This window comes from Dama dama, chromosome 4, assembly GCF_033118175.1.
Source record: "Dama dama isolate Ldn47 chromosome 4, ASM3311817v1, whole genome shotgun sequence".
NCBI lineage: Eukaryota > Metazoa > Chordata > Mammalia > Artiodactyla > Cervidae > Dama > Dama dama.
The window spans coordinates 53,000,668-53,013,771 of record NC_083684.1 but is presented as its reverse complement, the minus strand read 5'-3'; the positions used below and the strand labels follow the sequence as shown (position 1 = coordinate 53,013,771).

Genomic DNA, 13,104 nt, shown 5'->3' with positions numbered 1-13,104 from the left:
GGTGGGAGGATCGGGAGAGGTAAGGGCGTTGGGGGGCGTTGGGAAAGGGACAGCTTTTGGTGTCAGAGAAGAAGAACTGGGGACTCAGAGCAGTCACAGGGAAGTAGGAGGGACCTACTGAGACTTCTGCTCCGTCCCTCTAGCAGTCAAGAGTTTCATGGAGGAACTAGTAATAGAGACATGGAAGGAGAATGTTGGGTCGATCATGGTCATGGTCTGTGGTGAAGGGTCAAGATTGAGGTCGATGTTAAGAATCAAGGGCTGAAAGCAGGATCGGGGAGAGGGAGTCAGAATCAGGATCAGGAGGGGATAGAAATTGGGGTGGGGCAGGGATTGAGGCTGGGGTCAGGGGTCAGTGATAGGTCAGTGGTCAAGTTAGGAGTAGGGCTTAGAGGCTCTCTGAGTGCTTGGTTGGGTGGCTCCACGTTGTAGACATAGTCCAGAGGTTAGGGTCAGGGGTCAGAGCTGGGGGTCAGGAACTGGAGCCAGGGGTCAGGGTCAGAGTTCACTGGGTTCCTGGTCTGGCTGCTCAGTGTTGCAGCCGTAGCCCAGGCAGCGCTTGAGTCAAGGTCAGTGGTCAAGATCAGGTTCAGGCTCAGGGACAGAGTGAGTGTCAGGATTGGGGGAAGTGTCAGTGTTACAGATGTAGCCCATTGAGAGGTTGAATTGTGTCAGAGACTGGAGTCCGGGGCGGGGTCAGGGGGCCTGCGGTCAGCACTCACTGGGCTCCTGATCGGGCGGCTCGATGTTGTAGCCATAGCCCAGCAGGGTGCGCACGGCCTGGCAGAGGCTGTCGCGGTTGCTGCGCTTGGTGGCCTCGTCCAGCAGGCGGTAGGGCACGAGGCGAGGGTTCCGGCGGGCAGGGATGTCCTGCACGGCGCTGTAGCTCCAGCCCTGGGCCACTCGGTCTCGGGCCCACACGTTGTGCCCGTTCTCCGCCAGCCGGTCCACCAGCGTGGTCTGTGCGGGCGTCAGTCTCACGTGGCTCAAGTCCAGCGGTGCCGGCTTGTACCCGTTGCTCATCATGTACCTGCGGGTGGTTGGGGAGCCAGTGGGACGAGACCCTCGCCTCCACTTCTGGGCTCTGTGCCACGGGATCCCTGACTTCTGACCCTGGTCCTTAGGATCCCGTGATCTTTGAAACTTTTGACCTTTGATCTCTGACAGCAGAGTTCTTTTTCAATATATTTATTTATTTATTTGGCTGCATGGGGTAGCATGCAGGATCTTTAGTTGTGGTGGGCAAACTCTCAGTTGTGGCATGTGGGATCTAGTTCCCTGACCAGGGGTCAAAGCCAGGCCCCCTACATTGGAGGCATGAAGTTGTAGCCACTGGACCACCAGGGAACTCCCATCTGACATCAGGGTTCTTAAATAAGCTTACCTGACCTCAGACCCCAGGATCCTTTGACCCTAGCAAGGGCTTTGACTTCACTGACCTCTGGCCTCTGTGACCCTTTCATCTTGATCTTGGGAGCCTCATCTCTGGTCCTGGGGTGCTCTGACCTCTCACCTCTAACTTGGAGGCTTCTTACCTCTGATCCCAGGACCCTGTCATTTCAAACTGCTCGCTCTGGAGTCCTTGACTTTTGAAACTTGGCATCTATCCCCAGGACCTCTGACCTCTCATCTATCATTTCAGGATCCCTTACTGACAACCCCAGCAATTTCTCATCTCTTTCCATTGGCCCCGCACCTCTAACTCAGAGACACAACTTCCACTCTCTCACTTTCCCGACTCCATGGAGACTGTGACCCTGAGTCTGACTCACTCCCACTCTCTCAGGAACTCCCAACTCTGCGTTCTCAACTGCCTAGGATGCTCACCACTGTCTCTACAGCCCTGACCCCTGGTCCTATGACCTCCACCCCAACCCACGGCCCCTCTGTCTCTGACCTCAACCTCCCCACTCCAGCTCTCAATCACTCCAGCCCTCACCGTGGCATCCCCAGCCCCCTACTCCATTCCCCAGGTGGGGCCCAGGTCACCCACACTCACGTCTTGGGGAGTTTCGTCTTCTTCAGGTTGTCCTCCGCCTTCTCGTCAGCCATGCCCACGTGGCAGCCCAGCGCCAGTAGAGTCCTGGGGCAGGGGGTGGGGGCAGGGGAGCATGTCACCCACATGGCCACCCTGTCCCTGGCCTCCCCTCCCCCAGCCCGGCTCTCCTCCTCCTCCGGCCCCTGTCAGCTCTGTCTCTGGGTCACCAGCTCTCTCCCTGTCTCTTGTTCTGGTTTTATGGGTGTTTGTCCCATCTCTCTGCCTCTCTGACTCCTGTCTCTCCCTGTGTCTCTGTCTCTGTATTTCTTTGATTGTGTTCTTTTCCTCTCTGCTTCTCTCCTTGTCTCTTTCTCTTTCTTCCAGTTACTGTGCATCTTTATTTAGCAAGGGGAACCATTTTACATAATAGTATTTTAAAAATTTTGTTTTCCAGTGTATACATGGGTAGCATATAGGAATGTTTGTTTTTAAATTATTTACTTTATTATTTATTATTTATTTTGAACAGCATTGGGTCTCCATTGCTGCACAGGCTCTTCTCTAGTTGCAGCGAGTGGGGCCTACTCTCTAGTTGCAGTGCTCAGGCTTCTCATCGCGGAGGCTTCTCTTGTTGCAGAATACAGGCTCTACGCGCTCGGCCTTTAGTAGTCACAGTGCGTGAGCTCAGTAGTTGTGGCACACAGGCTTATTTGCCCTGCAGCCTGTAGAATCCTCCCGGATCAGGGATTGAACCCGTGTCCTCCACCTTGGCAGGCGATTCTTAACCACCAGACTACCAGGGAAGTCCTGAGCATCTCTTTGTGCCTCTGTCTCTTACTCACCTTCTGTCCATTTCACAATCCCCATCTCCCACGCCCTGTGTTGCTCTTTTATCTCTTTCTCTTTCTCTCAGTCTCTGTCTCGCTCCCCCTGTCTCCCCATGCCCTTCTGCCCAGTGGCCAGGCCCAGGCCCCTGTTCCCCGGTTCCCTCCTCACTTGAGCGTCTCCCCCGACATCTGCAGGTTGTAATTCCTCTCAGGCTCTGGTAGGCTGTGAAAATCCACGAGGCAGGGGTGCAGTCTCTTATTGTCATCCCGAACCTGGAGAAACCCCAGAGTCACTCCTTGGCTCCTCTTTCCTCCCCCAACACTCCCAGACTGTGACCTCTGACCTCTTACCCCTCATTCTGCCACTTGAAACCCAAGGAGCCCTCCCAAAGTCTCCTCCTCCAACCCCTGGCCCCTCCTCAATAGCAAGCGGTTCTCACTCCTCCATAGCCAGTCTAGCCTCTCTCCCCTGTCCACTCACCGGGCCGTAGGTCCAGCCCTGCTCGATGCGAGTCAGTGCCCAGAGTTCATGGATGTTCTCGGCCAGCTTCTCCCGAATACGCTCCAGATGGGGAGGCAGGACAATCTGGGGGCAGGGGACATCTGTGAGGTCCCTGAGTTCCCTCCAGCCCGCGCCATAAACAGTCTTCCCAAGAACATGCACCAGCTCTGGACAGTTCACCAGGGAGCTCTTTTGACCTTTCCTGCCATCCAAGCCCTGCTCCCCATCACCTCGCCCTGCCTCCAGGATGGATGCTCAGGACTTGACATCCTCAGAATCAAAGAATTATCTGGGGATGGATCTGTCTCCCCCTGTGGACTGGGAGCTCCGAGAGGGCAGGGCTGGGACTGTGTCTGTCTCCAGCATTTCCCCAGCCCTGCCCAGCCCAGAGGAGATGCTCTGGAGATGTTTGCTGAATGAACAGATGGGCCTCTTTCCTTCTCTGTACAATGAGAACTGGAACAATGTTAACTCATAACATTGGGTTGGCCAGAAAGTTTGTTTAAATTTTTCCATAGGATCATATGAAAAAACTCGAACAAACTTCTTGGCCAACACAATACTTACTTTATATGGGTTCAGTGAAATCATCTACGTAAGTTACTAAATGTTATATACAGTAGCCCCTCAAACAATGCAGGTTTGAACTGCATGGATTTTTTTCAATAAATATAGTACCTGTATTTTCATTTTGTGTGTGTGTGTGTGTGCTCAGTCATGTCTGACTCTTTGCAACCCCATGAACTGTAGCCTGCCAGGCTCCTCTGTTCATGGAATTTTCCAGGCAAGAATACTGGGGTGGGTTGCCATTTCCTACTCCAGCGGATCTTCCCAACCCAGGGATCAAACCTGTGCCTTGAGTCTCCTGCATTGGCAGAAGGATTCTTTATCACTGCACCATCTGGGAAGCCGCATGTTTTCATTCTACAGATCTCTAATTAACTCAAGGTAGGGGAAAGTTTGTGTTTGATTGAGATCACAATATGTGGAATCAAAAGAAGAAGAGTTTGAGTCATCCTATCCAAACTGTTTCAGCTTCCTGCTCTTGCATGTGTCATTTACCAATTCTTTCATATCTAAGAAATAGTAGTACTGGTGCTTTCGACTATGCTGGGGTTGGGCCCCTAAACCCCTTGCATTGTCCAAGAATCAACTGTAGTTTGTATAAATACCTGGCACATAGTTGGACCAGGTTGGGTTGTGGGGGGAGGAGTGGGAAGGGGATGTCCAGGAGACTAAGTGGATAGCTCTTGAGGTTGACCTGTGGGGGACGGGAAGGGAGACATCCAGGCCTGGCTACAGGGGGATGACAGGTTGATGTGCAATAACATTACTACTACCCATAATGACAGGACTTTCCTGATAGCTCAGTTGGTAAAGAATCCACCTGCAATGCAGGAGACCCTGGTTCAATTCCTGAATTGGGAAGATCTGCTGGAGAAGGGATAGGCTACCCACTCCAGTATTCTTGGGCTTCCCTTGTGGCTCAGCTGGTAAAGAATTCATCTGTGATGTGGGAGACCTGGGTTCAATCCCTGGGTTGGGAAGATCCCCTGGAGAAGGGAAAGGCTACCCAACTCCATACTGGCCTGGAGAATTCCATGGACTGTATAGTCCATGGGGTTGCAAAAAGTCAGACATGGCTGAGTGACTTTTGCCCACTCACTTTACTCATAATGACAATAACTCAGTTGAGGACTTAGTATTTTCTTAGGACCATGCTAAGCACTTCACATGCATTAATTCATCTAAACTTCACAACCATGCTACAGGTACGTTCTCTCATTCTCCCCCTTTCCTCACAGGTGAGGGAACCAAGGCACAGAGAAGTGAACTCACATGTCCACAGTGACATGCTGAAAGTCAAACCCTCGTGATCAGGCTCTTAAACATGACTTATATCCCCTCCTAGAGGAACACACTTGGAGGGAAGGATGGGGAGCTCAGGTTGGGATAAGAGGAATTGGGGGGAGGCCTGGAATAGAAAAGATGCTCCACAAATTGTGGTGGATGTGATCACAGGCTTTGGGATCGGATCGCCTGGGTTCAAATCAGCTGTGTGACTTGCACGACCTGCTTGACCTCTCTGGGCCTCACTTTCCTCAACTGTATATTGGGGCAATAATAGTCCTTTCTTTTATTACATATTTATTTTTACTGATTTATTTGGCTGCACCAGGTCTTAGTTGCAGCATGCAGGATCTTCTATCTTCATTACAGCATGCGGGATCTTTAGTTGCGGCATGTGGGATCTAGTTCCCAGACCAGGGATCGAACCTGGATCCCCTGGGTTGGGGGCACAGAGCCTTAGCCACCAGGGAAGTCCCAGTCATAGTCTTTTCTTTAGGGGGCTGTCGTGAGGACCCCCTGAAACAGATTCTGTCTGGAGAGATTCCTTTGCCGCCCCCCTGACTCAGTTTCCCCATCTGTCAAACAACAAGGTCCCCAGCTCCCAGCTCAGCTGCCCACCCCGCTGACTCCTAAGGGAGTCTGCCACTCTAGGAAACCCTTACAGAGCAGGCAGTACCTGGACAGTGTCCACGGGGCAGGGCACGAAGTCGGTGTGTGAGAGGCAGCGACTGGGGCCCACGAGGTGGGGCCCTCGCGGCCCTTCCCGCCGATACTCCTTGATGGGCTCCAGGTGGAGTCGCTCTCGTGGGAGCACAGCCTCGTGGCAAGGGGCGTAGCCAGGCGGAGGGAGGAACTTGAATTCACCATGGCGGCCACCAAGGAGGAACCGCACCCTAGATGGGAGAGTGGGGTCACTAGTGAGGGCAGTTTACCGAGCAGAGTCTGTACTCAGGGAGGGGAAGGGAACAATCCTGGAATTGGTGGAAGGTGCTGGGTTGACTTGAGGTCAGTGGACGTCATAGGGTCATGGAGGTGATTTTAGGAATCAGGAAAGTCTAAGGTCAAAGAAACTGTCAGAAGGCAATAGGAATCATTAGAAAACCAAAAAGGGTAAAGTGGGGGTCAGGTCACTAAGGAGTTAATCCATGGTCACAGGAAGGTTCTTTGGAGGAGGTCCTGGGTCAACAGAGCATTTAGAGATATCAGAAGGTTTGGGGGAGACTAAGAAAAAGGTCATCCAGAAGTCATTGAGACTCTCAAGGTGTAACCTTGAGAAAACATAATTACCACTGAAACGGTGAGAAGACACACACAGAGCTTGGGGTCATTGGGAAAACACTAGGCTATTGAGAAGTCTTTGAAATAACTGTGGTCATTGAGGGGTAGCTGGGGCATTATGGAGCTCTTAGAATATCGCTGGGAGAAGCTGGGGTCATTGAGGAGTTGTTAAGAGCATGGAGTCAATGGGAGAGTCCAAGATCATTGGGAAGCTTTGTGGTCATTGGAAGATCATTGTTCAGATTTTGAAATCATTTGGAGGTCATTGGAATGGCATAGAATAATTAGCAGGGTCAGAGGTTCATCTGGGAGGTCACTGGGAGAAACTTATTAATCATTAGAAGGTCACTGTGAAATCTGGGGACACAGAGACTGGGGCAAAGCAGAGGTCATTGGGAGGACATGGAGAGTGTCACAGTGCCCTCACACAAGGGTCTGGCCCATCAGCCCTGAGGGTAGGCCGCTGGGTCCTGGCCCCATAGAAGGCTATGGCGTGCCTGCAGAAGCTGTCTTAGGACAGGCCCTCGTCTGGAGACTGGCAAGGGGGCAGGGACGAGTCCTTACTTGACACCAGCCGAGAAGCTGACAACAGGGAAGAAGAGCCCATCAAGGTTGAAGGCCTCGAAGACCCCCTGCACGGGACAGCCATTGATGCGGAAAGAGATGGACGGCACGCTGAGGTCCAGGCAGCAGCTGACCACGTCCTCGGGGGCCAGGAGGTGCTGCCCGGGGGAAGTGACCAGGCGTGGCACGTGTCCTGCACCGGGATCACCAGGAAGAAGTCAGGAGTCAGAGGTCCAGGGGAACCAGTGGGCTCAGACGACAAGGGTAGATATTAGAGGATCCAAAGGGGTCTGCATTTTAGGATCTTCAAGGTCAAGTGCTCTTAGAGATTAGGGGCAGAGGTCAAGTTTCCCCTGAGGTTAGGTTCCTGAGAGGTGTAGGAGCCAGAGATTAAAGCTGTCCTGGATTTAGGATTCTGGAATCTCTGGGGTCGGAAGTCAAAGATCAGAGGTCATAATAATCAGGGTAGTTTTCTAGGATCCCTCAGTACAGAGATCAGACTTCCTCTGGGATCAGAGTTCTGGGGGTTATGAAGAAACAGGTGAGGGCCAAGATTCTGGAAGCACTAGGGTTAGGGTCTTGGGAAATGAGGAGTAAAGGGGTCAAAGTTAGCCTGTTTGGGGGTCAAGATCCCAAGAACACCAAGGTGTGCAGTGAGAGCCTTAGAAACCCTGGGGCCAATGGTCAGGGTTGAGGGTCCCCTAGAAGGGTCCAGGTACCTGTCCAGAGGTGCAGCCCGTCAAAGCCGTAGGAATAGAGGTCATCGCCGACCCCGTTGCCGCCCCAGCCCTCGCCGCCCCCGGGGTAGGGGCTGTAGCCCTCAGTGAGGGCCCAGCCCACCCTCAGGTGGGTGGCCTGAGCTGTCAGGAATGGAACCACCTCGTCCACCATCACCTCAAAGTACCATTTGAGGTACTGCGTGGTGCCCTCTGCTCGGCCCACAAAGATGTTGGGGCGGATGCTGCAGGAGAGACAGAACAGGAGAGGAGGGTGAAGGAGAGATGGAAAGGAGGACCCAGGCTGGTGGTGGGTGGGAAGGGAAGGGAGAAAGACCAAGAGATGCATACACGAGAAAAACAGAAAAGCAGAGACATGGAGACAGAGAGTAATAGACAGAGAGAGACACAGAGAAAGCAGAGAGAGACAGAGAGAAGCATCAAAGGACAGAGAAGAGAGAGATGGAAGACAGCCCAGGAAAAAGAGGTGGAGGGAAACAGAGACAGACAGAGGAAGACAGAAAGAGCAAACACAGAAAGAGAGGAAGAGACAGAGGCAGAAATGGAGCAGGGAGAGAGGACAAGAGACATGAGAAGCCAGGGATGGCCTGGGGACAGCTGTGGGGACCAGTGTTAAGTCCCAGGCTGGGAGGTGGAAGAAGGCCCACCCACCTGGGAGTCAGGGAGGGGCTTGAGAGGTTCTGAGTCCTGGAGTCAGGGGTTAGGGGCCAGACCTGGTGACATAGTTGATGAGGTTTGTCTGCAGCAGAAGCTCGCGGCCAGGGAGCAAGTTCTCAGTGATGAGATCTTGGTTGGAGCGCACGGCCACGCCATTGCACACACACAGGGAACATAGCACATCCAGCACCTGGAGGTCAAGGTCAGAGGTCAGGGTGTGAGGGCACCAGAGAAGTGGGGGAGGTGGGTCTATGGAAGACCCAGGATGGGATACCAGAAGGACGACGTGCCAGGATGGGAGATAGAGATTTGGACTGAGAAGAGGTGATGTAAGTGGGAGGTCAGGAATCACTGAGAGAGATCAGGGTCAAAGGGAAAGGTCAGGCGAGAAGCGAGGGGCCATATGAGTTGGGATAAGACATCAGCAATGTAAGGAAGGGGAGACTGGGGTAAGAGGTGAGAGGTCAGGGGAAGAGTGAAAGGGTCAGTCAGGGAAGGAGCACAGGGACCCAGATGAGGTTTTTAGATTAGTGGAGAGTCTTCAGGGCCCAGGTGGATAATGTAAACATGTGAGGTGGTGGTGGTAGTTTAGTGGTTTAGGCACTCAGTCGTTTTCGACTCTTGTGACCCCAAGGATTGTAGCCTGCCAGGCTCCTCTATCCATGGAATTTCCCAGGAAACAATACTGAAGTGGGTTCCCATTTCCTCCTCCAGGGGATCCCAACCCTGGGATCAAACCCACATCTACACCACAGGTGAATATCTGAGGTGGTTAGAAATAATTCTGTGGGAACCAGTAGCACTTGTGGCAAACTGGAGGGTGTTCGTGCAGCTCCCACTAAAAGCTACAAAATTAGAAATTGAATAAACTGCTTCCAAGAGCTAATGAAGCATCTAATATGGCCCAGAATTCCTTTAAGAACCATGAGTTGTCAGAGACTCGGTATTGAGATGGAAGCTTGTAGCAGGGGAGTCCAGCTAAGAGACAAATTGGGGAAAGGATTGGCAATTTGAGGGCCACAGAGAAAGGTCAGGGTTCAGAATTCAGGGGATGAGGGGCCAACCTTGTGGTTCCTCCCATGCTTGTCCAGGAGGGAGATGATGGACTTGATGTGGTTCTCTTGGATGATGTTCAGGACTTCTGGACTCTCAATCAGGACACAGTACAGCACCTCCAGGATCCCTGCACAGGGACCAGCATGAGAGGTGACAGGGCTGCAGCACCCCCTCCCCCAGGTCCCCATCCCCTCCCCGTGGGTCCTCCTACCTGAGGAGGCCTCTAGCCGATCCAGCTTGCTGACCAGCCAATCCAGGTTGTTGGAGAAGAGGGCACAGTTGGCACGATTGCCACGGATCAGAGAGGCTGAAGGTGGAAAGAGGGGTCAGATCCTATAGGACTGGGAACCCGGGGTGTTCAAGGGGGAGTCAAGACTGGGGCCCCTTACCCAGGATTTCATAGAGCAGGTTCACAATCTCTTTCCAGGACTCGGCTGCCTCCTCCCCCGCAAATTCAGCAAAGTGGGCAGCAGTGGTGTAGACATTTAGGCGGTCAATGCAATTCAGGACCAAGGAGAGCATCCCCTGGAATAGAGAAAATAGGAGATCATCACAGGAACCCCATGCCCTCCCTTCCTTACCTTTCTTGAATTTGCTAATTCATATTCCTTCGGTAGCTAGTGACTGTGTGTTCTCAGATCTAAACCAGAGTCACAGGGACTTCTCTGGTGGTTCAGTGGTTAAGACTCCACATTTCCACTGCAGAGGGCACGGGTTCAATCCCTGGTCAGGGAACTAAGATGCCACAAGGTACAGCCAAAAAAATAAATAAATACATGCATGCTGTGCTTAGTCGCTCAATTGTGTCCAACTCTTTGTGACCCCATGAACTGTAGCCAATAAGCTCCTCTGTCCATGGGAGCTCCTCTGTCCATGGGGATTCTCCAGGCAAGAATACTGGAGTGGGTTGCCATGGCCTCCTCCAGGAGATCTTCCCAAGCCAGGAATCGAACCAGAGTCTCCTGCATTGCAGGTGGATTCATTACCAGCTGAGCTATCAGGGAAGCCCAAATAAATACATAAATAATGTTAAATCAGAGCCTCTGGCTCCATGTCCACCTTCACTCCTATCTCCTTCTTCTCCTCCTCAGCCCCCCAGACCTGACTCTGTCCTGCTCTGCCTCTGTCCCCAACATAACACATCTCTATTAACATCAGGACTGAATCTGTGCTTCTCCTTCCAGCATTTTCTTTCCTTCCTTTCCACTTCCAAGCACCCTACTCCTGGTCCCATTTGGCCCAGCTCACTCTCCCTACTAACCATCAAAGAGATGTTTGCCTTCTCTCTCTCCTTTTAAAACATTTTAACCTTTTGTCTTCTTTTATTTTGAATTATAACAGATACACAGAAAAGCATATAAAAATGCACAATCAATTCTTGATTTTCACAGTAGCTAAGTTCTGAGCACTGAATTAGTGAATCCTGAGAATCATGGCTCGAAGAGGAAACACAGGGAGCATCTCTGAGTCTCTGAGCACATTTCCGGCAATCAATACACGCTCTTGTTTTATGTGTGTTTCTGTTTAAAGACACCATAATAGATGCTGTTGATTCATTAACATTAAAATCACAACCAACAACACTGTATTTCATGTATTTTCTCAGTAAGGTACATCACAGATGTCTTGTACTTGGAAGCACTAGACAGCACTTTGCCACTGTGCTGAGGGGCCATTTTAATCAACAAAATTAACAAAAAGCACAAAAATATGAAGTATGGCTCTCAATATGCCAATATGAAAAGGACGCTTGTTTACAGGTGAGAGTTGAAATAAAAAGGCAGACTGTCACCTTGCTCAACCTCAACTGGAAACAAGGCATCAGCTGACTTAAACTTTTTCCTCTCTGCGCATGTCCACAGATGACCACAAATACACTGCAAATATTGATTTGGGGCGGGGGGAGGGTTACAAATAAATCTGAGCAAGTAGGCATATTTGCAAAGACAGCATCTGCAAATAATAAAGATTAAGTGATTACAGTTTAACACACAAATATAAAGAACACTTGTGTAACCTCGAAAGAGAGCATTGCCAGCCACCCAGAAGTTAGCTCGATGCCCCTCCTGATTATACAACCCTCTCAGTCAGGGATTACTGTCATCCTGACTTGTATGGAAATTCTTTCCTTGCTTCTCTATGTTTACTACCTATGTGTACATTGGTAAACAGTCTAGTGGCATTTTGCCTGTTTTTGAACTTGACATATACAGTAAGTATTCTTTTGTACATGGGTTCTTTTGCTCAATACTAGGTTTTAAGATTAAGAGCACTGGGGGACTTCCCTGGTAGTCTAGTGGCTAAGATTCTGTGCTCCTGATGCTGGGGACCCGGGTTCAATCCCTGGTCAGGGAACTAGATCCCACATGCTGCAACTAAGAAGTCAGATGCCAAAACTATAGATCCCACATGTCACAACTAAAAAGACCCAGCTCAGCCAAATAAAAAAATTAATATTTTGTTTAAAAAAGATGAAGAGCATTGTCTCATGCAGTTGTCATTTGTTCATTTTCATTGCTGAGAGGCATCCATAGCCATCGTATGGATAAGCCACATTTGTGGATTCATTCCAACAGTAATAGACAATAAGACTGCTATGATAACTACTGTATCTACATCCTGGGCTCATGGTAAGAGATGCAGTGCCTTATGGTAGAGAACACAACTAGCTGGAGTCACACAGAGTGGCTCTGGCCCTAGCCAGTTGTCACTTTCAAAGACCTAACTCTTCTGTGACTCCCAAAGCAAAAGTCCTCACCATGGCCTGGTCCTGTCGCTTCTCTGGGCTCATCCTCTCCCACTCTTCCTCTAGCTCACCCAGCTTCAGTCAATTCAGCCTCCTCATTATTCTGGAAACTCTCAAGCACACTCCCACTTCATGGCCCCTGTACTTGTTCTATCTCCCTTCCCTCAGGTGTAGGTGTAGCTGCCTATCTTCATTCAGGTCATCCTCCCTGACCATTCTACTTTATTTATTTTTAATATTTATTTCTTTGGCTGTGCCAGGTCTTAGTTGCAAGAATGGAATCTTAAGTTGTGGCAAATGGGATCTAGTTCCCTGACCAGGGATCGAACCTGCATCCCCTGCGTTGGGAGTACCACTGGACTGCCAGGGAAGTCCCTGCCCATTCTACCTTAAAGTGCAACAACCCCAGCACTCTCTATGGTTGCCCTGCTTTGTTTTTCTCCTTAGCACTTATTATCATTGTATAATATACCCTATAATCCTCCGATTTTATTGATCATATATCCTCTCCCCCATGTCAGCTCCACAAGGACATGGATTTTTGTTCTGTTGACAACTATAATCCCTCTGGTGCATCTGTTCAGTAAATGGTTGTTATTTAATCTCTCTGCGACTCAGTGACATATTGTAATTCCCATTGCAATAGGGGAATTACAATCCCCCATGGGGTTATGGGGAGGATATCAGGTATACAACACCCATAACATACAGTAAGGGCTAAATTCGGTAACAATAACCATGGTCAGTATAGCATCTTCTATGTGCTGGTACTGTTCCAAACGCTTTGCGTATACTAATCCCACGCCATAAATTTTGTTATTGTTAGTATTATCATTTCTAAGTCTGCCGCCCCCATCAGAATGGGAGCCCCTGAAGAGGAAGGGGGCCCAAGCTGGAAGACTTTAAAT

The 13,104-nt window shown here is 50.6% G+C and overlaps 1 protein-coding gene across 2 annotated transcripts in view; it reads right to left on the bottom strand.

The window, feature by feature from the left end:
* The window catches only part of RYR1 (ryanodine receptor 1), a 125,040-nt gene that overhangs the window by 96,394 nt on the left and 15,542 nt on the right, over positions 1 to 13,104 (bottom strand). For both annotated transcript variants that reach the window (XM_061139217.1, XM_061139216.1), the window contains exons 14-24: positions 9,840 to 9,975; positions 9,662 to 9,757; positions 9,459 to 9,577; positions 8,451 to 8,584; positions 7,720 to 7,961; positions 7,001 to 7,193; positions 5,835 to 6,051; positions 3,287 to 3,391; positions 2,975 to 3,078; positions 2,000 to 2,083; positions 723 to 1,030 (exon numbers count right to left, since the gene is read on the bottom strand). In XM_061139217.1, the coding sequence (XP_060995200.1) occupies positions 723 to 1,030; positions 2,000 to 2,083; positions 2,975 to 3,078; positions 3,287 to 3,391; positions 5,835 to 6,051; positions 7,001 to 7,193; positions 7,720 to 7,961; positions 8,451 to 8,584; positions 9,459 to 9,577; positions 9,662 to 9,757; positions 9,840 to 9,975 (1,738 nt within the window). The remainder of the gene's footprint in view (positions 1 to 722; positions 1,031 to 1,999; positions 2,084 to 2,974; positions 3,079 to 3,286; positions 3,392 to 5,834; positions 6,052 to 7,000; positions 7,194 to 7,719; positions 7,962 to 8,450; positions 8,585 to 9,458; positions 9,578 to 9,661; positions 9,758 to 9,839; positions 9,976 to 13,104) is intronic.